The following is a 26,143-nucleotide window of genomic DNA, read 5'->3' on the forward strand; positions in this document are numbered from 1 at the left end:
CCCGTGGCAAACATCGCTTTTAAATTATACAGCAATAAATTTCTCTTCCGGAAAAAAAAAAAAAACAGGTTGGTGTTAACAGCAGGAATCCGCGAGCTGTGGTCTATCGGAGAGGAAATCACTGTCCCAGCACTGGAATCAAATGTACCATGAATCACGACCGGCTCCTATCGCCGTCTGCCTATGCAGATTGTTCTGCTATCGCCCGAGGGGGGCTTCTGCTACCACGAAAACGAGGTTAAGGTGAACAGCAGGCCTCGTGCTGACTCTCGGACTGTCGGAGGCTGAATGGGTGAGGTAATGAAGCAGCAATTCCTAAAGATATCATTACGCTTCGCATCGGCGTGGTTCAGTTGGGTGATCCGAGAAGAGTACCAGTTGGTTCGCGTGGTGACGAGTTGTGCTTGTGGTGCTGATTTTCGGTGTTAAAGAGGAAATTTCACATCTCTAGCTGAATCGGTAGTTGTGAAAGAGTTCGGCAATGGAGTAATTCACAAGTGTTGTATAAGTGGTGAAACAGTGTTGCTATTGTGTCTGTGGAAATCAGTTTGGAGCAGGCGTTCAGCAAATGCACTGACAGCAAAAGCCAACGTCTTGGTGTAAGTACAATTCAATATGTTGCATTGCATTCATAAAAGCATATTGATGAAAGAGACAGTTTCTAGTCATTCTGAAGTTTTTAAATGATACTTTTTAACCAACAATAAAGCATTTTTGGGGCAACGTAGTCGAATGTCTAAAGCGTGGGTTTTACGAAGTGGAATTTGTAGTGTACAAGAACGGTGTAAGTTATGTTTTATGCAGATACTGCCATTTCCCCGGCACCATTGCAACAATTCCCCATTATCCATTATGAGAAAACAAGATAACACACACAAATTTATATTATTTTTGTAAACACTCTGTTACTTCACGCAGTAAGGAAGTATAAGTCCACCGCTGTGGAATAACGGTTAGCGTGTCTGACCGCGAAACGAACGGGCCCGAGTTTAAATCCTGATTGGGACAAGTTGGGGTTTTCCCTCAACCAATTGAAGCAAAATTGCTGAATAACTGTCGGCGTTGGACCTCGAACTCATTTCGCCATCATTAATTCACATATCATCATCATCATCATCATCATCATCATCATCATCATTCATATCATAACCCGGGTTAAGTTCATGGTACGGCGTGCTGTACTTGTACAAGTCTGCTGCCGTTTGGCTACCCAGTCATTCATAGAATACGAGTGGTAAACACAATAAGCCTCAGGCTACAGTGCAAACCTTCGAGTTGCTCCTCCGTACTAGGGAGGAAAAACAAACAGAAAAAGAAGTATAAAATAGAATACAAAGTGCTGATTTGCAAAACAATAATGTAATATTATTTTCAGGGGGTCATTCTTCCAGATATTTTAAACAAAAGAGTTTAATACAATTTTGTTTTTATTTCCTTATCGATAAAAAATCGTTTTATAAGACACATTTCTTAGCGTGTTTTGGGAAAGCCATTGATTTAATTTTCAATATTTTCCGTCAATTTAAAAGAGCAGTGTATTATGATAATAAACTATTTAAAGAATTTTAGTTTCATCCTGTAAATGTGCAGAAATTTGAACCGAACACGAACAAATGTAACTTTTCGTTCTGAAAAGTAAGTTTAAAATGTTCCCGTATCATAATTGTTGTATCTAAATAGTCTCTGTATCCTCATCATAATAATTGTTGTATCTAAATAGTCTCTGTATCCGCATCATAATATTTATTGTATCTAAATAGTCTCTGTATCCGCATCATAATAATTGTCTCTAAATAGTCTCTGTATCCGCATCACAGTAATTGTTGTCTCTAAATAGTCTCTGTATCCGCATCATAATAACTGTTGTATCTAAATAGTCTCTGTATCCGCATCATAATAATTATTGTATCTAAATAGTCTCTGTATCCGCATCATAATAATTGTCTCTAAATAGTCTCTGTATCCGCATCATAGTAATTGTTGTCTCTAAATAGTCTCTGTATCCGCATCATAATAACTGTTGTATCTAAATAGTCTCTATATCCGCATCATAATAACTGTTGTATCTAAATAGTCTCCGTATTCGCATCATAATAATTATTGTATCTAAATATTCTCTGTATTCGCATCATAATAATTATTGTATCTAAATAGTCTCTGTATTCGCATCATAATAATTATTGTCTCTAAATAGTCTCTGTATCCGCATCATAATAATTATTGTATCTAAATAGTCTCTGTATCCGCATCATAATAATTGTGTCTAAATAGTCTCTGTATCCGCATCATAATAATTGTTGTCTCTGAATAGTCTCTGTATTCGCATCATAATAATTATTGTCTCTAAATAGTCTCTGTATCCGCATAATAATAATTGTTGTGTTTAAATAGTCTCTGTACCCGGATCACCATAATTGTTGTCTCTAAGTGTCTCTATACCCGTACCATAATAATTGTTGTCTCTAAGTAGTCTCTGTTCCCGTATCATCATAATTGTTGCCTCTAAATAGTCTCTGTGCCCGTATCATCATAATATTGTTCTCTCACATGTCCCGGTCATTTAATTATGTCGCTTTTAATTATTTCAATATCGTTTTGCGACAAATTCAGTCCAGCTTTGCTTGCTTTTAGAATCCGGAACAATTAATTTTTATGGGTTGCGGTTGTTATTCCCATGCTTACTACACATTCTGCTGAAGAAATAGGTGTCTTGTGATTGAGATTTCTTCTCCCCTTTAGTTTACGAAGAATCGACTTCAAGCAAAGCAACAGGACTTGATTTTGGTTTAAGGCGGTTATTTCATTTTTCCGGTATTCGCTGTATCAGATCAATTTTCCTCAACTCCCCAACTGGGGAAGCGACCGATCGGAGACCAGCAGCTAAACTCCCCGTGGAGTTCGCACACACAAAAGAACATATCGTATCAGTAGGCCTACTTGACGGCACTAGGCCTCCAACTTCGCGATAAAAGTAATCGGTTTCACGAAGGTAACACTCCTTCATTTTATGTTCACGCGTTTCGCAAAAATCATTTCTTTATCGTGTCACCAATAATATTTCCGTTTGCAATTTATCTTCTTGAAGTATTGTTTATGAGACACGCGGAAATTAAATTATTTACTATGTACTAATATGAGATAAAACGTTACTTTCAGCGTTGTACACAAAATGCATATCGAGAGTGGTGGTGACCACATCACCTGATTGTAGTGCCGACATTATGAAAGCATGGAAGGCGAAAACAAAGATACTGTGGTCAATTGTTCGGCGATGCCGTTTGTAATCCCTGTCTGGAAAGTCGCCTAAAGATACCGTAAACTGCGGTCGCTTCCACTTCGCTAGACTTTAGCAATTGTCGCTAAGGTAACGGAATAAAGCCAGGGATTTGACCCACATTTTCAACTTTCACGTGCCAATATTATGCCTTTTACCCTAATAGCGATAACATTTAATATTTTTAAAACAATTATTTTTAGTATAATAAGCAATTACTGTTTCATTTGGCACCTCATTCTATTTAATAATAATTTCAGGAAGAAAAACATCTGAACCTATATGCTGATATTGAGTAATGCGCTATTCTGTGTTATGAAATTATTAATATAATTATATTACATTTCGAGGGACAGTTTATATTTAATTCGTGGATGAACGAAATTCTCACTATACACATACACTTACAATACTAAACATCACTTTTTCTATATGAGATTTTGAAAATGTTTAATTTCATAGAACTCTGGAAATAGATTTTTTCGAGGATAGGAGTTTTTTTTTTGCTTAATACATTTACAAAATAAAAATTAATTATTGCGATGTACCGAAGTAATTATGCGTTATCATATGATGAAGGATCGGTGGAGCGGAGATAAATTCTCAACGGCACCGGGATTCGAACCCAGGTTTTCAGCTCTACGTGCTGACGTTCTATCCACTAAGCCACACCGGATTCCAATTCCGATGCCGGATTGAATCCTCTCAGTTTAAAGCTTCACCTCTTAGTTTCCCTTTAGTGGCCAATCCTCATGCACTGCGTCACAGATGTGTGACAGTGGCACAATGTCCAACACGCTAATGTGCAGAGGTGCACTCATTACGAGTGACTAAGTGGCCGGGATCCGACGGAATGAGCGCCGTCTTAAATCACTAAGTGATTATATACGCATATCGTATTATTGCGATGTACCGAAGTATATATTATGATATTTCCGTGCAGAAATTCTACGTTGTCATAATTATGATGAAGGATCGATGGAGCGGAGATATGACAACGCAGATCTATCATCCTTGGGATTAGGAACCATTTTTCTTGTACTATTGAAAATTTTAATACACTGGTTTTCAAATTGTGCGACACAGCTCCATGGAGCGTCGCGGTCTTCAGTTAGTTTGTATTTGCAGGATTATAATCTTTAGCACGATAACGGACTGCGTGATCATACCCTCTAATTAGCGTTTTTATAATTCCAGTTATTGATTTGGCCATTATTACAGAAACTAAGAAGAAATTCAAAGGCTCTAAAGAATTAAACAAATATGACATGATTTATAGTGGAGTTCCCCAAGGAAAGTGAGCGTCTGCTGGAGTCGCCATTCTAATAAATAAATTTTGGAAAAGCAAAATCCATTCATATACATTTATAAACGAGAGAATTCTCACTATTAGAATAAAGATAAAAAGGGGATATCTAACGATAATAGGTGTATATGCTCCAGAAGAAGGTAGACATGAAGATTCTGAAGAATTTTACGAAGAGTTGCAAAAATTACTTGACAAAATTAATAAAAATGATTATTATATTATAGCTGGGGATCTAAATGCAAGAATTGGAAAAATCCCAATAACAAATATAGTTGGTACAGAAGGAGAAGAAGTCATAAATAATAACGGTTATAAACTAAGAGAGTTTGCATCACATAATGAACTCCTCCGAGTAACAAACTCTTTCTTTAGACATAAAAAAATTCACAAATACACATGGTCAGCAAGAGGTTACTCAACAATAATAGACTACGTTATAGTAAATAAGAAAATGTGGCCCACGATACAAGATGTGAGAGTATTTAGAGGCCCAGACATATCATCTGACCATTTCATGGTCGTTGCCAAAATTGCAATATATGAGAAATGGAAGAAAATGTCCTCCAGAAAAGAAAACCAAACTGAATCGACATTATTTAAGGTAAACCTTCTCAAAGATCATAGTATTCGCAAACTTTATGAAACGCGACTTGAAAATTACATAAATTTAACCCCGAAAAGTAATGATATAAATCTTGAATGGAACAATATCAAAGAAATAATAACAAAAGCAGCAGGAGAGGCTCTCGGAAGAAGGAAGAAAAGAAATAACAATAGAGGATTAAAATTTTGGAATGAAGAATTAAAAGAAATAATCGAAAATAAAAAGCAAGCCTACTTAAAAATGATAAGTTCAGCAAATGAAGTAGAATTGAAAATTGACTATAAAAGAAAATCAGCTATAGTGAAAAGAAAAGTAAGACAAATTAAAAGAAACAGTTGGGATAGATATATAAGTGAAATTGAACATGATGCCCATGGAAGACAAGATAAGGCATATAAGATTATGAAACACCTTAATAAAATAGATAAATGCGTTAAAACTGAACTCAATAACTGAAGACGAATGGCTACAATACTACAAACATCTCTGGACCAGTGTAGAAGATAGATGCATAATAGTACAAGAAACGGATGATAATGTAGATCCTATCACTTTAGAAGAACTACAAGAAGCAATCGCTTCAAGTAAAAATAAGAAATCTCCAGGAAGCGACGGAATTAATATAGAATTAATTAAGTATGCACCTGATACAATGAAAAGAAGAATTTTGGATTTCATTAATGTATGCTGGCAGAGTTATTATATACCAGATGAATGGCACGTAGGCCAAATATGTCCTTTGTATAAAAAAGGAGATAGAAATAAATGCGAAAACTATCGTGGCATCAGTCTTTTAAATACTTGTTACAAATTATATGCACGAATAATAGAAAAACGACTCTATCCAATAACTGATAGCATGATACTGGATGTACAACATGGTTTTAGAAAAGGTAAGTCATGTGTAGACTGTTTATTTATTATCACCCAACTCATAGAAAAACGTCGCGAATTTAATTTGCCAACATATTTCGCTTTTATAGACTACGAAAAGGCTTTCGACAGAGTAGACCGAGAATTATTATGGGACATACTATTTAATAGAGGAGTACCTCCACACCTTATCAAAACGATACAAAGTTTATACAGAAATAATGTCATACAGATTAAAATACAAGATAGCACAAAAAAAAATGGCCGAAATAAACCAAGGAGTTCGACAAGGGTGCCCTCTCTCACCCACTCTTTTTAATATATATATATATATAGATGAAATAACAAGACTTTGGTTTGAGAAGATTAAACATTTTAATATTGACAATGTAAATTTTACAGCACTTTTATTTGCAGACGATCAAGTAATTGTCAGCCGTAACGAAAATGATCTGCAAATAGCAATTATTAAATTGAATGAAGTTGCCAGTAAATATAATATGATTATCTCCACAGATAAAACAAAAGTAATGGCATTCTTAGGATCTTATCCAATCAGAACAAAAATTGTACTAAACAATAAAACCATAGAACAAGTGAACACGTTCAAATATCTAGGCTGCAACGTCACTTATAACAAGAGCCGAGAAATAGATGATAAGCTAAATGCTTTTAATTATTTTTGTGGAACAATACGTCGAACTTTAGGTAGGAAAGTTCGGAAAGAAACATTACTAAAGTTTTACAAAGTGATGGCTTTACCAGCTTTACTGTATGGATGTGAGAACTGGGTTTTAAGGAAGAAAGACGAGAGAAGAATTGAGGCTGTTGAAATGAAATTTTTGAGGTTTGTGGCTGGCTATACTCTATTTGATAAAAAGAGAAGTGAAGACATTATTAGATCCGAATTAAAAATGCACAATATTATAGATATAATAAGAAGACATCAAAACAATTGGAGGGAGCACATACAGCGCATGCCAGAAACGTCAATTACCAGAACAATATACAGTCACGACCCCCGTGGGAGAAGAAACCCAGGAAGACCCACAAAAAGATGGCGGGACCAGTTTTGATTTGATTGGAGTGGAACGGATCTTATGGTCCATACCGTAATGCAGATGATGATGATGATAATTCCAGTTTATTTTGCTATCGGACTTCAAGTATTTTGCAAATTTTTAATTTTAATTTTATTTTATTGGGTTATTTTACGATGCTGTATCAACATCTCAGGTTATTTAGCGTCTGAATGATATGAAGGTGATAATGCCGGTGAAATGAATCCGGGGTCCAACACCGAAAATTACCAAGCATTTGCTCGTATTGGGTTGAGGGAAAACTCCGGAAAAAACCTAAACCAGGTAACTTGCCCCGACCGGGATTCGAACCCGGGCCACCTGGTTATGCAGCCAGATGCGCTGACCGTTACTCCACAGGTGTGGACTTTACAAATTTATACAGGGTGATTCACGAGGATTTACCGTACTTTACGGAGCTTATTTCTGAAGACATTTTGAGCAAAAGAAGTCATATAAAGATAGTTCCTATTTTCAATATTTTCAGAGTTACACTAATTTAAAGTTGTTTGTAAAATACGTTTTTTCTTTAGTTTGAAGGTAAAAGAATAACACAGAGAATGAAGCATTCAGAAGTATCATTTCTTTAATTGACAAGTATTATGAAGCTAAAATGTGCTGTGAACTCCTTAGTTGCTTCGTACAGACATCTTTTTCTATTTTTAACTAGAAAATTACATTATTCTTACGCACTTACCACAACAATTATTTCAAATCACATCACTTCCACCGACTTAATTATTTGCAGTTCAATTTTGCATCCTAATTTACAGTCTTGGAGAGTTTACAACACATTTTAAAAAATGTCGCCGTCCGCTTGAGTACACTTGACCGCATGCCTGTGAACAGCACTCGTCGTGCTACGTAACTGCATACGGTTATCTTTGAATTCCATAGCGCTCGCATTGGCTGCTGACTGCACGCTGACCAAGATCAAGCGTTCACAGCAATGCGTTCCAATAACGAAACGTAACTTTGTAAATATTGAGAATAGGACCCATGTGTATATGACATTTTTTGCTCAGAATGTCTTCGGAAATAAGCTCCGTAAAGGATGGCAAATCCTCGTGAATCACTCTGTATATATAAACGATTTTGATACATTTTTATGCCAACAGTTGCAAATAATGTTAATTAAAAACGCAAATGTGAAAAGTTATTTCTCTGTGAACCCCTCTCTCTCTTCAGATAGAGAAGTCGCGGACGTTATGTAGAGGTTGAGGGAGTCGTTCACCTAAACTTATGAAAACCACTGTTCAAACACACTGCTGTAATCGCAACTCTCCATCAATGTAGTGCAAATTTAAGGACATTGAAATTTACACATACATTGAAATATGCAAAAGGAGGACACAAAGTTAAGGGTTGGTTATTGGAATATGAGGTCAGTATATAGCCAGGTGTTGGTATATGCGGACCACATATTATTAGAGCAGAAACAGGGTAAAAATTGCAAGAATCAGTGATTGAATGGACAAAAATATTAAGAAGTAAGGGAATGATAGTAAATACCAAAAAGAGTAAAGTAATGCAGATAGGTAGAACGGAAGAAACAATAAGTAGCCTACAATCCATATTAATTGTAACAGGAAAGAACTAGAACAGGTGAAAACTTATGAATATCTTGGAACTATTATACACCAAAATGAAAAAATAAAAGAAGAAATATTAAACCCAACCAGGAAAGCCTGTAATATTTACTATCAATTAAGTAACTTAATATTTGGGAAAAAAGAAATACTGCCTAAAACAAAATTACAATGATACAAATCCGTTATAGAACAAACCCTGCTGTATTGAGGGGAAAGTTGGCGAGTGACAAATGAGAGAATAAGTAATATAACAGCAATTGAAATGAAATGCTACCGAAGAATAGTTACAAAACCGAAGAGGGATAGAGTACGAATGAAAGAATTAGAGAGGAATTAAAACAGAAATCAGGAGAAGAGAAGTTAAGAAGAAAACAACTAAAGTGGTATGGATACATGATGCGAATGGGAGAAGAAAGAAAACCAAAGCAAGTAATGGAGGCAATGACGGAAGGGTGAAGAGGGAAGGGAAGACCAAGGATGATGTATATAGTAATATCGAGATGATGGCAAGGAAAAGAGGGAAAGGAATTGTGGAACTGAGAAGAATGGCGAGGGATAGAGAGGAATGGAGGAGATGGATTGAGGCAGACCCGACTCCGTAAGGCAAAAGGGAAAGAAGAAGAAAAAGAAGAAGAAGAAGAAATTTACACATTCACCACTTGCGCAAAGGACTTGTTTCGGTTCCTATACTCCACAGATTCCAGAAACGGAGTATAGTTTATGTATGTTTGATTCCTACCCTACTAGTGCACATACACTGCCCTTTCATTTGAATATTTCAAAATTTCGAATTGTGTCCCGCAATTTCACAAAAAATTCCCTGTCCTCATTATTTGGGCGTACTCAAAGACGCTTGTTTTTCGTATTCGTGTATGATTTTTTTCAAATAGTACTGTTCCACAAGTATCATCGCAGGGATTCTTTTTCTGCTTTTTCTTTCAAGGAAAGCAAGATATTGAAAATTACTTTCGGTACAAGTAACAATACTTTACACTGAAAAGCAGCTTCAACATACTACTAGCACAGTCTAGTACTGTACAGTCACGAAGCTTGAGTTGTTGAGGGTACTAGGAACAATAGACTGTGCCGGTACTATTTCGCATTGTCTGTGATGAGGCGATAGTAGCGATCCTAGTGGTTATCAACTATCTATGGATGCATATTCCCTACGTATTGAGCTTCGTGACTATATATACTAGAGTACCAGACTGTGCTACTAGCACAGTCTACTATATACAGTCACGAAGCTTGGGATGATTTTTTGCCAACGAGTTGCATTTCTCGCGATAGTTGCTAGCCACTTGGAGCGCTGTGAGTACTAGGAACAATAGACTGTGTCACTGCCATCGTGATCTAATACAGGCAGTAATGCAGACCATGTGACTTGCTTAACCCAAACACGAAGGGCGGCGTTTCAACCATATAAATTAATTGGAATGCATAAAGAGTAACATATATTTCTCTAAAATGTAGTGTAATTGCATTAAAAAAATTTAAAACAATGATTAGGGGACACTTCAGACATAATTCCTTGCGAGTTAAGGCGTAATATTATTTTTGGTGTGAAAATTACGTTGTTCGTATGTGTAATACCTGCCTTTATTTCGATTCAATATTGCTAAATCCTTGTACATTCATTTATGCACGATTCAATAATTTTCAGTTGCAGCGCACGAATATTTAGATATGTTGAAATTATAGGTTATGTTTACTGTACCAGTTTCCCCTTTCTGTCTAATTTTAGTGGTCTCCAATGCCCTGCCACTACATATGTATGTTATGTCATATGGATATTATAGGTTATGTTTACTATATTTAACTTATATACCTATATTCGCAATTATACATTATAATTAAACATTATGTCATGTATGACACCCGTCACATTCTATTTGTATTTTAATACTACAATTGCATACTAAATTATTGTATTTACCTACTACTTAAGAGACGAAGTAACACAATCGTACGTACACTAATTTCATAGGGGTGGTATGGTAAATTTTCTGTCTACAATTAAGGAAGGTAGATGTGCCAAATTAAAATCACAATATAAATTCGTTTTTATTGAACCCCAAAATAGCTTCCATTCTAAACTTAACATGTTGATGCGAACAGATTATGTTAACACGTAAAATTCTCTTCACATTAAAATAACACAGTTTTGTAATTATTTCTGCAACATATTATGCAACAAGAAGTAAACGGAACTTATGGACACATTGCAGTAAATAAAGCTTAGAAATAATACGCAATAAAGTTATAATATAATATTTCACTGAGCTCCATACACTGAAATAGAAAACCCGAACATATATTACGGGTCTAGATCGAAAAGGCATTGCCTGTGCCGTATTTCGCTTTGTTGTGAAAAGTTGTGTAAACTGTGAAATATTGTTATCGGTTGTAATAACTGTAAATGGCTAAAATACAATAATTTGAATAATAATAATATGGGACAAGGAGACGTTTGTGGTACTATAAATATTGTAAGAAAAAGAGGTAAGAGTTATCCTTCTTCCGAAAGATTCAGGAAGGTGAGTTTATAAAATATAATATATACTTTATGAAAATAATATATAAACCTTATGTATTTCACATTTCAATAGTGGAAGGAAGGTGTTAATTTTTTTCAAAAGAATACGATATCGAAAGTACAATACATTTTGTCGTCTGCTGGGGAAAGGATCTGTGATGAGGCGATAGTAGAGATCCTGGTGGTGAGCAACTATCTATGTTTGCATATTTAGTAAGTATTGAGCTTCGTGACTGTATATATTAGACTGTGCTAGTAAGTCTGCACCCAATCCGATAGAACACAGGTCATTACACTGACAATGAACCACGGTTTATACAAACGTAGATGGTCAACGAGGTATATGGAATCCTGGACACTACAACGTAGACTGAAAGAGAACACATTACAAACCATACTGATCCGTAATATCGAATGCTTTTTCACAAGTAAAATAAAACGCGTATCGCTTAAAATAACTCATCGGCTTCCAAACATTGGTATCCATAATCTATTATAGTATTACAGCCTTGGGGAACAGTTAAATAACAATGATTGCATCATACTCTGTCATATTAGTGACCTTCGAGATACAATTATACCTAAATGCAGCAATTATCTTCAGCCCTGCATGGAAGTCACGTTCTGATTTAGGAAGCAAGAGACCGTTTGTAAGCAACTGCAAGATCAAGCAATTTCACATTGGAAATTACAGAGGTATTTCTTATGAACGTCACTTTTATCGCATGTCGAACTTACCTTTGTTCGCACGCGTCATGTTTTTGTGCCTACAGCACGGATACACTCGTCTTGTAACGCTGAAAGTTATTATTTATTCTGTAGACATACCCTTTGACATACCATTTAGTGTTTTGTTGGAAACTTTTTACATGATAATACAACCTATTAGGTCTATATTTTTTTCTTTCATTCTTCGTCATGCTTTAGGCCTATCTCTTCTTCTCCTACATACTTACAATCCATTGCGATGTGGAGGAGAGTACCATTATATACATCACAGACTAGCTACATATTACACTAATCAGTCTTCAGATGCACATAAAAACAATTGTTCTCTCTCATAGCCCCGATCACATTCCGTGTGATGTTTAGAACTTAAAAGACGAAGTTAAAATAATAAGCTTCATACAATAGGTGAACTGAAAAAAAATATCTTCCGAAAAATTGCTTTGGTCACATCTGAGACTTAATGCATCTTGCCGGGAATTTTCTCTTCATTTGTCGAGAATATGTCGATGCTGAAGGACAATATTTTCAACAATTGTAACACAGGTTAGTGCTCATTATTGTTAGTTTTAATTATTTCAAGGAAGTAAAAAAAAAGTACAGAAAGTAGGCATATCCCATTACATGATAACATATAGTTGAAGAATAAAAAAATAAAATAGCCAATTACAACAGAAGTTTACAAAATCTAAAAGAATTAAAGACATGGTCCATGTATATAATGCCTGAAAATAGCTATTGATCCTTTGCGTGTTTGTTTTTAAAATAATGTGTTTACTCTGTAACTACAGTCAGTGTATTGATATTAGTATCTGTTTGTTGTTACCTATTGCTTTAAAAAGAATGTGTAATTTTAAGTCAATTTTTCTACTATTCGTTTACTGTTTACATTTGTTTTTAAATCTTTTGTATTGCCCTTACTATAATATATTGCCCTTCAGGAATTTCGTTAGTTATAAGTCATTACTTGTGTTATTATTTCAATTATTGTTCTTGTTCCTGAATCACGTATGTAACTTGTAACTGTAAATCATTGCTTGTAATATCCTTTTATTACTCTTAACTGTTCCATTGTTCATGAATTAAGTATTAATTTGAAAGTGAAAGTCAAACTTTGTTATATTAATGTATTATTGATTATCTTTTTAGGTCGTGTATTTACTCTGAAACGGTTAGACATCCTTGTATATCTTTGAATTGATTATTCCTCAAACATCTCATTAATTTTTAACAGAATCCATTTTTTCATTAAGGTGCATTCTTCTACATAATTCATGTGAATTGTAACCTTGACCACAATTTTATATTATAATTTTACTATTGTTTATTGGTTATAAAATAAGTATTTTGATGCCAACTACAACCCTAATATACTTCAGGGTGAAATATGGTTTATTAAATTGGATAATAAAAAAAATCTAAAAATCTAAAATTTGATGATAATGTGTAAAAATAAAAGAGAGGCAGCCGAGGCCTTCTGTCTAATGTTATTAGTCAACATACAGCGCACTAGATAGATTTTGAATTCTGAATATACAGCTACCTTGGTGAACGGGAATTAAGAGATTAAATTCCATACCCCTTATAAGGGTCACAAGTCCTGTACACAATCAATAGCAAGGGATCCCCAATGTAACGTAGAGAAGCGAAAGGCTTGGAGCCGCGGGACAGTATTTTTGCGCCTGGATTACATTGCTGTGTTCGCAGGTCGTTATCATTCCCGGTTAAAGTTGGCAAGTGGACAAACCTCCCTTCTCCCCTTGACTCGACGAAAACGTCCGCAATATAGGCCAAACACTGGCTTACTGCTTTGTCTCAGGAACATAGATTTGTGGAATAGCCAAGCGATGCTACCCTGTTTCCAGAAAGGTACATAGCTTTTGTGTTAATCTTTTGTTTCTTACAGCATTCAGATTAACCGTGTTCATTCAAGGATAATAAAGAGATGCAAGCCAAAATTCGATAGAGAAGTCTTTGGAGTTTGCTATCTTCCTAAAAAGACAATATTTCATTATTATACGAGTAATTTTATTATCATCAATATCATAATCGACGACAACAGTAACAACAGCTTAGTCGCCGGCGTAGCTCAGTCGCCTGAAGCGCTTGTCTGCCGGTCAGGAGTTGCGCTCTGGCGCGGGTTCGATTCCCGCTTGGGCTGATTACCTGGTTTGATTTTCCCCGAGGTTTTACCCAACCATAATGCGAATATCAGGTAATCTATGGAGAATCCTCGGCCTTATCTCATCAATAGGCTTCGGAACTTCGGGAGTTCAGTGGGAAATCCGCATAACGGTGTACTGAGTATAGTGGTAAAGCGTACAGTGGGTGGGGGTACTGTAGAATGAATTCCAACAAATGAGCAAAGAAAAACGCTCTGGATTTGAAGGTTCTGGCGAATAATTTGGTTTTCATACAAACCTATTTTCAAACTATGTCAAACTATTACACGGTTAGAAAAGTCAGAGCAAGAGATGCCGAAAGCCATCAAATTAATTGAGGAAATGACACATAACGAGACACCATGGACACCGGTTACTGAACGTGTAAAACAGAAGTGCAAATCAATTTTATGTAAAAATAACGGATATGGAACATTGTGCAATATAAACATCAAATTAGTGGATATAGAGTCACACGAGAATGAAGGACTGTTTCTTAGAGAATGCAATGATGATAGGTTTTTTTTTTTTTTTTTCATTTTGCTTCTATCATCTCATTGCAACGTAGAGCGCAGCTTTACAAAGTACAAACTGTGTTTGGGAGATAACCGAAAAAGATTTACGTTTGAGACACTGAAAGTGTATCTTGTAGTACATTGCAATTCGGTACTGTAACTGCACTTCCTAAAGACGACCAATATAATAATGAAGAAATTAAAATTGCTGCATGTTTATTTCCACCATTAACACTGTATAATTAAACACAAATGCTTATAAAAGACAGGAGTATAAATGCTTTTCACATTCTTTTGACATTGTCATTGTATAATGTATATTTACTTTCAGAATGTAAATATGTGTGTGTTTCCCCATACTACCGTACTCTACTCTAAATAGCAACGTTGTTACCTCAAGACATCTCTACCTTTCACTACCTGCAGCGAGTCAACAACCTATAGTACATGCACAATAAACTTATTGTATCGGGTCCCATGTCTCGAAGCTTGCTCATGAAATACCATCTCGCTATCACCAATTTAAATTCCATTGACGCTAAATAACCTAGTTGTTTATATAGCGTCGTTAACAACCAAGTAAAAAAATTACGAAAACGGTTAAGCTTAAGATCTGATTTTCAGATATTTTGAAAGCAACGTGGTAGAAAATGTAACAGGTTTGTTCTAAAATGTTTCAATTCAGAAATAAATTTCTCGGACTCTGTTACGAGATTATTATGTTTACGTAGTACCACAGAGCCTACTCCTGCTGCATCATCTGTTCGAAGCCCAGATAATAATTTTCGGAAGGCAGTTTAAAATCAAGGTTTAGATTATACAGTCATTGGGAAGGGGAGATCAAAAAGTTCTCATTGAGGAATGCAGAGATGCAGCATCTATAATAAAAGACAGAACAGAAACCACACCGAAAAGGGCTACAAAATATAAAAAAGTCCATTTTTCACCATATTCACCGTCAATACCATATATCCCTGAAGTACTGGCATTTTATTAGAATATATACCTATAAACTCACTAAACAGCAATACATTATTATTTGAAAACCTGTTATATAGAAGACAAGTCAATAGCTTTGATTAAATGCACCCCCGTAATGGGATAGTTTCTCTTACACAAATGTAATGATAGTTTGTATACAAAACAAATATGTTACCTGTAACTACTGTATGAAGTTTGACGAAAATCTGTTAGATGGGAGAAAAGTTGATAATTTTGTATAGAAAACAAATATGTTACCTGTAACTACCGTGCAAAAAAAGATCAAAATCCATAAGACAGGAGAAAAGTTATTAATTTCGTCTAAATTCACCCCTATAATGTGCTAGTTTCTTTTACACAAATTTAATGAGAATTTGCATACAAAACAAATATGTTACCTGTAAGTACTGTATAAAGTTTGATGACAGTCTGTTACGTAAGAGAAAAGTTGATGATTTTGTCTAAATTCACCCCTGTAATGGGGTACTTTCTTTTATACAAACATAATGAGAGTTTGTATAAAAAACAAATGTTACCTGTAACTACTGTACAAAGTTTCATGGAAATCTGTTACATAGGAGAAAAGTTATTAATTTTGTCCCGCGAGATTTACGTTTTGGTCCGCTGTGGGTTGGTTTCTTATTCTTTATTTTAAATAATGACGTTTTAATTGTATGAAAATATTTTAATATATGACGAAACTATTGTTTTACGTTTGTTTTCCATTATTACCAGTGAGTCTAAATGCTTGACTTTAAGCTGCTTGTCGTTAATATTTGCATCTTTCATAAAGATATGAGATAAAATAATGCGTGGATTTGAAAATTTGAATAACATTTACTGTTGGTGCTAGCAGCGGGGCATTTACCCGACTTAAATATATTCAACATTTAATGGTTTATTATTATCTGTTCGTAAGTACAGACCGATTATTTAGTACTGACAGCTCAGCGACGCGAAAGAGCGGAAGTAACAGGAGGAGTGGGGAGTGTTCCGGAGTAGAGATAGGGCGAGCGGTCGGTAAAGGCAAGCGAGTGAATAACCCAAAAAACCATTGGCGTAACTAAGTGGACTCGCCTGTCCCACGCGCACATCTCCGGCGACTGTCAGGACTAAATAATCGTACTGTACATCTTAGTATACAATAGTTAGGGATTCCCCATATCTCTACATTATCATTATGATGCACCTTTCATTTTATTCTGTGTAGATAAAAGGAGCACTGTGATAATTAAGTCACAGTTTTATGACGATTGTACTAATAGTTATTTGTTTAGAATATACACAAAAATGTAACCATTAAGGTACTGAGTTATCTAATATAACTTCCGGGAAGTTCTAAAATTACTGACTAGACAAATTTTTGCAAGTTAAATTTATTTGGAAAATTTTTAACACAACAGCGCTCTCTGGGCCATAACCTCTTTTGAATTTCTTGCTCAGCTTCTCTGCTTAGTGCCAATTCTCACCAATTTATTTTCCCAGGAGTTTAATGTCTTTAATATTATTGATCATCTTTTGGATGTTTCGTCTTTTCTGAGGAAAGTATTATTTCAATGAGAACTTATCGGCTCCTATTACATATCCTGTCCATTATATCTGTTTCATTTTTATGTACGTTATCATCCATATCGTTATACAGGATGGACCGTAAGTAAAGTTATTAATTTCTGAAAGTTATTCTTTCAGATATTTCAAACAAAAAGGTTTAATACAATTTTACTCGTTTTTGCTTCCTTTTCGAGAAAAAATTATTATATATAAAACAATTCATAGGTGTTTTGGGAAAAGGAAAGCCACTGATTTATTTCCCAATATGCTCAGTCAGTTTAAGAGGGTAGTGTATTACGATAATATATGCCTGAAAGAATTTTAGTTTAGTCCTTTAAATATGCAGAAATTTGATTCGAATTAATGTAAAATTTCGTTCTGGAAAGGAATTTTCAATGTTACATTTGTTGGAATCAAATTTCTGCACATTTGAAGGACAAAACTAAAATTCTTTCAATAATTTATTATCATAATACACTGCTCTCTTAAATTTTCTAGCCGTATTGGGAATTAAATCAATGGCTTTCACAAAACACACTATGAAATGCTTCATATAAAACGTTTTTATCTCGAAAAGGAAGCAAAAACAAACAAAACTGTATTAACATTTTTTGTTTGAAATATCTCAAAGACTAAACCCCTGAAATGAATGACATACTTACGGTTCACTCTATTATATCTCTTGCCTCTGAGGTCAAAAGGCGTTTGCTCTTTGCTGGTTGGGAAGGCGAAGTCGATCAATATCCCAGATCACATAATATAACAGACTGACCACTCTTATGGGATTTGAAGGCAACAACTTTGATCAATTTCACTATACTGCCATATAACAACAGTAGAACAAGTCACGTTATAAGCTAACTTCCATTTGAATTACATCGAGCAACTGTACTTCCATCTAGCGGTCGTTACTAATCGACAGTGGCGACCCTGGTGGTTGTTCTCTTCTACATGTTATCGTTTTTAACACGGGGATGGCCAATATGTTATATATGTGATCAGGGCCAATACCTGAACAAAGACATAACGCTGAAGATATCGTTTCGTAAGCAAATGGAAAGCAATTTTTTATATTGAGGAGAATGGAGTGAAAGTGAAATTATGATGGCAGGCAGAGTAATTATCTCATGCCTCCATGTTAATTATTGTACCAGTGCACTTGATTAGAACTAGGTACCCAGCTTTGAAGCCGTTAGTCCTGTGAACTATCAGTAGTCTATATTTATTTCCTCTGTTAAAAGATTTACGTTTAACTACAATATTTACAATATGTTTTTTTTTACTTTATTGTGGACAGATGGAAGAGCCGGGAAGGAAGAGGCCGCAAGACACAATAATTGGGAAAAATAAGCTAAGGAAAACATGTGGGAAAATATGTGGAAGAGCAATGAGTGATGCTATTATATTTAAGGCAGATAGGGGGACGCATAAAAAGGCAAACAAGCAGGCAGGTAGGAAGGCAGGAGAAATAGAAATAAACAGGCAGAGACAAGGGAAAAAATACAGAAAAATAGACAGACGAACTCACAGACACAAGATAAAAGGGCTATCAGATATTCTACAATCGAGTCTTTTCGTCAAAATCTTGACATATTCGTCTTTAGTATTAAAATACTCCCTCTGGCATACTTTTACTTTAAGAAAGAGTTATAATCAATACAGCTGTCTTGTAACAAACATTTTTAGTTCATAGCAATAGTTCTACAGGGACATCATTTTATTTTTACTTCAATTTTTATTGTACCTGAGTTTTTGAATGTACTTCACTCCCACCCCTTCTACTAGTAAACTTCCAATCGTCCTCCACACAGAACCAAGGCCGCGCATGCAGTCAAAGTGCCTTACGGTGATACTAAACAGTACTGAGTTAGTGAGTATAGTGCGTTCCATAAATATATTCGCGTTTTTAAGTGACGAAAGCGTTTTCAATATTGAATCATATTTTCGTACAGGTACTGTCGTTCGATTGCCTACGTCGCATCCCGATTTTCCCCACCTACTTCTGCTCGCCCCTCTGTAAAGGCTAATGGCTGGGATGTCTTAGCTCTTTTCTGAAAACATTAATTTCTGTTAGGAATTGGGCGTCTACGTAATATTATACAACTGTTTAAAATAACTTAAATAAAAGGACCTCATTCCTTTCTATGACCCTGCGACGCAACTACTTGGATGGAAAGTAGATAGCATCTCTAAGTAATTCTATCTTTTCCGATCGGGCAGAAGTGAAGATTGAATTTACAGTACGTCAGGTATTCTTTTATAGATTAAGTACAGAATTATTTCCACTTGAGTTACTAGTACGAAGGACGAAACTGGTAATAGGAATTAGGTACAATAGTTTATAGTGCGATAATATGCACAAAAGAACTGAAGCCTGTATCGAAATGAACGGCCACCATTTTCAAAAATGTGTTTAAATATCCATATTATGAATATTTTTCAATTTAACTTTATTCTCTAAATTGTACGCTAATGTGCTGTAGACAGTATAACATACACTGCATAATGAATATGTCCGAATGGGTAGCTCAGTTCATGAGTAAAACACTTATTGTTAATACAGTACTGTATTTTGATTAAACAAAAACCTAACGAAAATTATCAAACTCAAAATCGCGATAATTCATAGTTTACGTAAATGGATGAATTACTTTTCTTCCCTCCTATACCTAGTAAAGTGATTTGTTTGTATTTTACGCCAGTATCATCGAACTCCAGTCGTGGAAGGGGGTAGCAAAGGTATAGCCAGGTTAATATTAGAAATGTTAGTAAAAATAAAATGATGTCTCTGTACTTGTTATATTATGAAATATGTTCTAATACCACAATTATGCTTCAGTACTACTTGTAGCAACTAAAAATTTAAAGTTAGCTGCTTATGACATAAGTCAAGAGTAAAATTTCTAAAGATTTGCATGTAGTACACTTACAGTGACCGGGTCCTTGCTGACTGCTGCAGGTGAGGATGGTGAGGACGATGACGTCAGAGTCGGAGGCGGATCGGCACTATGCGCCGAGCGTGCGGTTGTGCGACATGGCGCGGCCCTCCAATGGATCCTGTGGATTCCACCTGACCCGCAGCAAGTGGGACCCCTACCCCTGGGTCAGCGGGGTGGAGTCAGGGTCGGCGGCGGAGGCGGCTGGTCTCCAGTCCGGGGACTGCGTGCTGGAGGTCAACGGAGACGACGTCTTGGGGCAGAGGATCGGGGAGGTGGCGTCCAGGGTGCGGGCGAGGGGCGACCGCGTCAGCATGCTGCTGTGGAACGCAGGGTCTGATCCCCAATGCAGCCCCGAGGTGAGAGAGACGTTCACAACTTTCATTGGTTTCCTCTGAAAACAATAAACCTAGCACTCAGGAGTTCCGTTCAGCTGTATGCAGTATGAGTAGAAATAATGTTGCAAAAGGGGCCAAAAATATGCAAACACTATGTAGCCGAAAACGTCTTCAATTTCGAGATACGGTAAGATTTTCTTTTGGTTGGTTATTTAACGACGCATCCCGCGCCGTGGCGTCGTGGTCTAAGGCATTATGCCTAGGACTCGCTTTACGCAATGTGCGCTGGTTCGAGTCCTCATGGAGGAAGAAAATTTCCTCATGAAATTTCGGCCAGTGTATAGGACCAGTGCCCAACCAACATCGTAATGAACTTGGGGAGCTACGGTAGGTAGCGAAATCCGGTTACGAAAGCCACCTATAATGGCTGGGGAGAACATCGTGCTAACAACACGATACTTCCATTCTGGTTGGATGATCGTCCACCTCTGCTTCGGCATGTGAAGTGAAGCCAACAGCCGACTGGTCGGTCTGAGTCCTTCAAGGGCTGTGGTATCAACTACTGGTTATTAAGAGTCGATGGGATTGGTGATAGCGAGATGATATTTGGCGAGATTAGGCCGAGGATTCATCATAGAAAGCCACCGACGTGGCGCAGTCCGTCTGAAGTTGCGCTCGGGCGCGGGTGCGATCCCCGCTTGGGCTGATTACCTGGTTGCGTTTTTTCCGAGGTTTTCCCTAACCGTAAGGTGAATTCCAGGTAATCTATGGCGAATCCTCGGCCTAATCTCGCCAATTACCATCTCGCTATCACCAATCTCTCTTTTTTAAGTAGGTTATTTTACGACGCTTTATCAACATCTTTGGTTATTTAGCGTCTGAATGAGATGAAGGCGATTGTGCCGGTGAAATGAGTCCGGGGTCCAACACCGAAAGTTACCCAGCATTTGCTCATATTGGGTTGAGGGAAAACCCCGGAAAAAACCTCAACCTGGTAACTTGCCCCGACCGGGAATCGAACCCGGGCCACCTGGTTTCGCAGCCAGACGCGCTGACCGTTACTCCACAAGTGGGGACTCACCAATCTCATCGAAGCTAAATAACCTCTTAGTTGATACAGCGTCGTTAAATAACCAACTAAAAATCATCATAGATTACCTGACATTTGTCTTACGGTTGGGGAAAACCTCCGGAACAAACCAACCAGGTAATCAGCACAAATGGGAATCGAACCCACGTCCGGGAGCAACTCTGGATCAGCAGGCGAGCGCCTCAGCCGATTGAGCTACGCCGGTGGCCGATAAGGTTCAAAAAGCAAATTAATATATCAGTGTTTTGTTTTGTTTGTTTTCTTTTTATATTTCAACAGAAAATGCTTATGCTCGAGGGCCAATGATGGATAATACAATACGGAAATCCCAACATCTGACGTCAATTTCTTAGCAACGGTAATGAGTTATGTCATAGTATTAGCACAGTCTAGCATATACAGTCACGAAGCTTGAGTTGTGAGGGTGCTAGGAACAATAGACTGTGCCAGTATTATTTCGCATAGTCTGTAATGAGGCGAAAGTAGCGATCCTAGTGGTTAGCAACTATCTATGGATGCATATTTACTACGTATTGAGCTTCGTGACTGTATATACTAGACTGTAGTATTATGACGTCACTTGCTTAGCAGAGGATCAGACTTCTGCATTGATATGGTGTTTACTAGAAAGATAGACTTCATTTCTTGCATGAATTGTATTTATTTCTCTATTGGAGAATGATTGGTTTACAGAGAAAGACCTACTGCTGGGCAGGAAGCTATGAATGAATTAATGAATACCTATACCAATGGCTCTCCAATAAGTCAATAATAAGGCCTAATTCCATTTTAAATACTTGTACAGATAGAATTATATGGTGTATATTCGATAAAGAAATAAAGGAAAATGATAATGATGAATAATACAACAACATTTATATTTAATTAAATCTATTTCACTTTCAATCATATTTACAATCCTTATAAAAAGAATAAATTGCTTAAAAATCTAAATATCTTAATAACACTCAACCGAGAGCATAAAAGCTTCATGCAATTACAGAGATCCCATGAATTACCTGCAACTTTTATAAGTGAATCGTTTATTGTAAAAACACCACAAAATGCGTTTTTTTTTTTGTGGATTTTGATTGCCTACATGAATGCGCATCTTTTGATATAAAAACCTTATATGTACATGATGTCATCAACAACACCGTGTCCATGAAAATAACAGAATGTACAGGTTCGAGAAAATGTCCATTTCGTGCCCTGCTCCAAATATAATAAATAAAGAACTTGGTTGCCATGCCCTTCCCCTTGTTGATACCTTGGTAGAAGAATGAGGACGAAAAAGTCCAAAATACGAGTAGATATTGCTTGAAAGCAGACGAGGTTCAATTCGTGTAGCTCAGCGGCGAAACAATCCAAGGCAACTTGGCAGCAGGCGCCATCTCGCATTGACATTGTCAACTACTTCCAATCGGAACGTACAGCAGAAGTTTCGCAATGTGGACCTGGAAGTACTCGTCACGTCTTCTGGCTTGTATTTGCTGTTAAATACAGATGTGCATTTAACAAATTACAGTTGTGATTAACACATCAGCGAATTCAGTTTTATAACAATCTTAATTTTTTTTTTCAATTCCTTTAAAATTATTTAAATTATTGCAGAAATTTTAAAATCCATTTCACACACACACACACACACACACGCACACGCACACACACACAAATTATGAGAGTATGTAAACCTTGCTAGAAACAGTGCTGTCATGGAGGCCATACGAGGTCATGCATCGTATGGGAAACTACAATTTTTTTAATTAATTGTATGGGAAAAAGAAAACTTTGTTTGTATGGAGCCATACAGATATGGGTGCCTAAGTTTTGTATGCGATCTATACAGATCTTAGATCATCTCTTGTTGTTCCTAATGTATTTTGTTTGATGTTCATAAACAAAAATTGTCCACCTCTGCAGAACTGGAATCCAGAATTATATAAAATAATGATTGAAAAATACACACTCCAAGATTCATCGAGACAAGTGTGCATTTACGGTGGTGCTACAGGGTGTATTCTCTAAGTCAAGCTTGTTGCACAATTAAAATGTAAAGCAAAACGATTTCTTTGCTTCGTCTTTAATATTAAAAAAAAACATTAATGACAGTCGGAGAGATAGAGAAAGGAGAGTAAAATATATTTTAAGGGAGGGAACAAGGGGTGTGGCGTATGGCCAAGAAAAGAATTGCCACGACAGCACTGGCTAGAAGCGCTGGAAACTATAGACTACATATAGTACAGTAGAACAGACAGAATATAAAGAGATAGGTATGCATGCATTCATACATACATACATACATACATACATACATACATACATACATACATACTTGTATAATCCATACACATAGACAGGCGACGGACGGATAGACAGAGGGACGGACAGGCCGAACAGACGGACCAGATGGACCGACCGACCAACCGGACGGACGGACATATGAAATGAACAGATAAATAAGATCTGAATTATAAATTTGTACTATAGTAGTGGCAAAAAAACCGGACCGACCCTTGTAGCTGATTTCAGAGCCTTGTTCACTCCAGAGCACGATAGACTGGTAACTAAGACTTTCGTGGTTCGAATCCTGCCTAGAAAGGAAACTTTTTGTTCCTTATTCAAATTTATTCCCAATACTTTTCGATTGCTGGTAAAATTCATGTTCTGGGAATAATAAGTTAAGTAAGTAGTATAATATCGTTGCAATCGAAAAGTATTGGGAATAAATTTGAATAAGGAACAAAAGAAAAGTTTCCTTCCCAGGCAGGATTCGAACCACGAAAGTCTTAGTTACCAGTCTATCGTCCTCTGAATGAACAATACTCTGAAATCAGCTACAAGGGTCGGTCCGGTTTTTTTTTTGCCACTACTGTACATGTACTTTGGCAATTGGATACAGTATTTGCGGAGAATGTGTTCCTTGTTTCAGTCGCTGTGTTGCGGACCGATGCCCTCGAACCTGCAGCGCCTGTCATCTTGCATGAGCTCGATCCTCGCAGTCCTGGAATGTCCCGTGTGTCTGGACACGATCCCACCGCCCGCGCACCAGTGCGGCAACGGCCATCTCATCTGCGTGCAATGCCGTGTCAAGACGGAGCGCTGTCCTGTGTGCCGAGTGCGGTTCTGCAGGGCGCGAAGCCTACTGGCTGACCAGGTCTTCAACTCCCTCACAGAAGCTTTCGGGCTCAAGGAAGAAGCTGAGGAGACACGCCCCGCCAAACTCAAGGAGCGCCTCTTTGGAACCAAGAAGAGCAAGCAAGCACCACAGACCCCCGAGCTCAAGGTCAGCCTCATATCCTCCCCCACTAACAAGTTCTTGACTCGTATCCTAGGAAAGTCTTCTTCTGTTGACAACTTGTCTTCCAACCCCGTCAACCTCTCAGCGATGCCTCGACATCTCTCAGCAGTCATCGACTCCGAGTTCTCTTCCAACCTTAAGGCAAAGTCTTTGTCCACAAGCGAGATCTGCCAGCCTGTGGGATCCAGGCCAGTATCGCGTTCCCCTTCCATCAATTCAGCCCACCAGAAGATGGGGAGTGGTCTCCTCGACGTGTCACTCTTCCTGGGATCCAAACGTCCCGCTTCGTATCACGGCTCCTGCGAATCCTTGCAAGGAAGAATCGACTCCGATTTTGGCAGCGACAACACAGAACTCCGCTGCTGTCCCTGCGAGCAGCATTGCCCGAGCACCATCAAGGCTCAAGAGGTGTTACAACATATCCAGGAGTGTCACGAGGGTCCTCTGGTCCACTACTTCAAGCCCAAGTTATCCCTCAGTCTGCCGCTCGCTCTGGAGGACACGGCCGTGGTAGCAGTGACGTATGAGGGCAACTTGTTCTTCTTCAAAGTGTTCCACCTGCCTCCCGAGAGTGAAACGTCTGGGCCAGGAGATACGTTAGTCTGGCTATGGATGCTGGGCTCTAAAGTGGAAGCGGATAATTACTACCTTGTTTTGAATCTCAAGGGTCACGGCGATCAAGGCAAAGAGCTTCACTTCCGCTGTAAAGCTTTATCGCTCTGTTCGACTTCCTGGGCTGAGATCAGCAGCGCTCGTCGTGGTATCTGTCTTACAGCTAGTAAACTGATTGAGAATTTCGCTATGGAGCTGGAGGCGGGTATATCGATTAAAATGGAGGCCGAGGTAAAGGACAGAACAGATGGCCATTACATGCCCTGAGGCTGTGCGGTATTCATCAGGAACTTTCTTTGTTGTGTTCGAATTATGTACACTGTAATCTGTCCAAGGCTGTCTTACAGCCATGTAGGTTAATGTTATGCAGTATTCCAATAAAATTAAACGCAGTCTAAAAATATTCCCACTCCTATCTGTATGTTCTGTAGTTTCGCCTCCTAGCTGAGGTAAGGTCATTTTCACATGACGATGCTATAGGGATGTAAGAATAGCGTAGCGAGGTCTCGCTTTCTACAATTGCGTAAGACATTTGAGAGAATTTGTGAAATTAAACTAACAGAAACGGAAGTACAACAGGTCTTCCCCAATTCCGTCTTTGTGTATAGCAAGTCAGCATTCATCAGAATTTAAATATAGGTCGTCGAAACAGAAAACCTACTAA

At 37.3% G+C, this 26,143-nt stretch overlaps 1 protein-coding gene across 1 annotated transcript; it reads left to right on the forward strand.

Annotated features, from left to right (window-relative positions):
- Nucleotides 1-207: 207 nt before the first annotated feature.
- LOC138703188 (uncharacterized) lies at nucleotides 208-25,882 on the forward strand. Its single transcript, XM_069830869.1, has 3 exons — nucleotides 208-599; nucleotides 20,162-20,497; nucleotides 24,499-25,882. The coding sequence occupies exons 2-3, from the start codon at nucleotides 20,168-20,170 to the stop codon at nucleotides 25,744-25,746; spliced, it is 1,578 nt and encodes a 525-aa protein (XP_069686970.1). The 5' UTR covers nucleotides 208-599; nucleotides 20,162-20,167; the 3' UTR covers nucleotides 25,747-25,882.
- Nucleotides 25,883-26,143: the final 261 nt, after the last annotated feature.

Source organism: Periplaneta americana, chromosome 7 (assembly GCF_040183065.1).
Source record: "Periplaneta americana isolate PAMFEO1 chromosome 7, P.americana_PAMFEO1_priV1, whole genome shotgun sequence".
Taxonomy (NCBI): Eukaryota; Metazoa; Arthropoda; class Insecta; order Blattodea; family Blattidae; genus Periplaneta; species Periplaneta americana.

Excerpts from the sequence above, each read along its gene's own strand:
- LOC138703188 (XM_069830869.1), top strand. The coding sequence starts at position 20,168 with ATGGTGAGGACGATGACGTCAGAGTCGGAGGCGGATCGGCACTATGCG. Across the intron at positions 20,498-24,498 it reads ATCCCCAATGCAGCCCCGAG|TCGCTGTGTTGCGGACCGAT; the intron begins GTGAGAGAGACG and ends TCCTTGTTTCAG.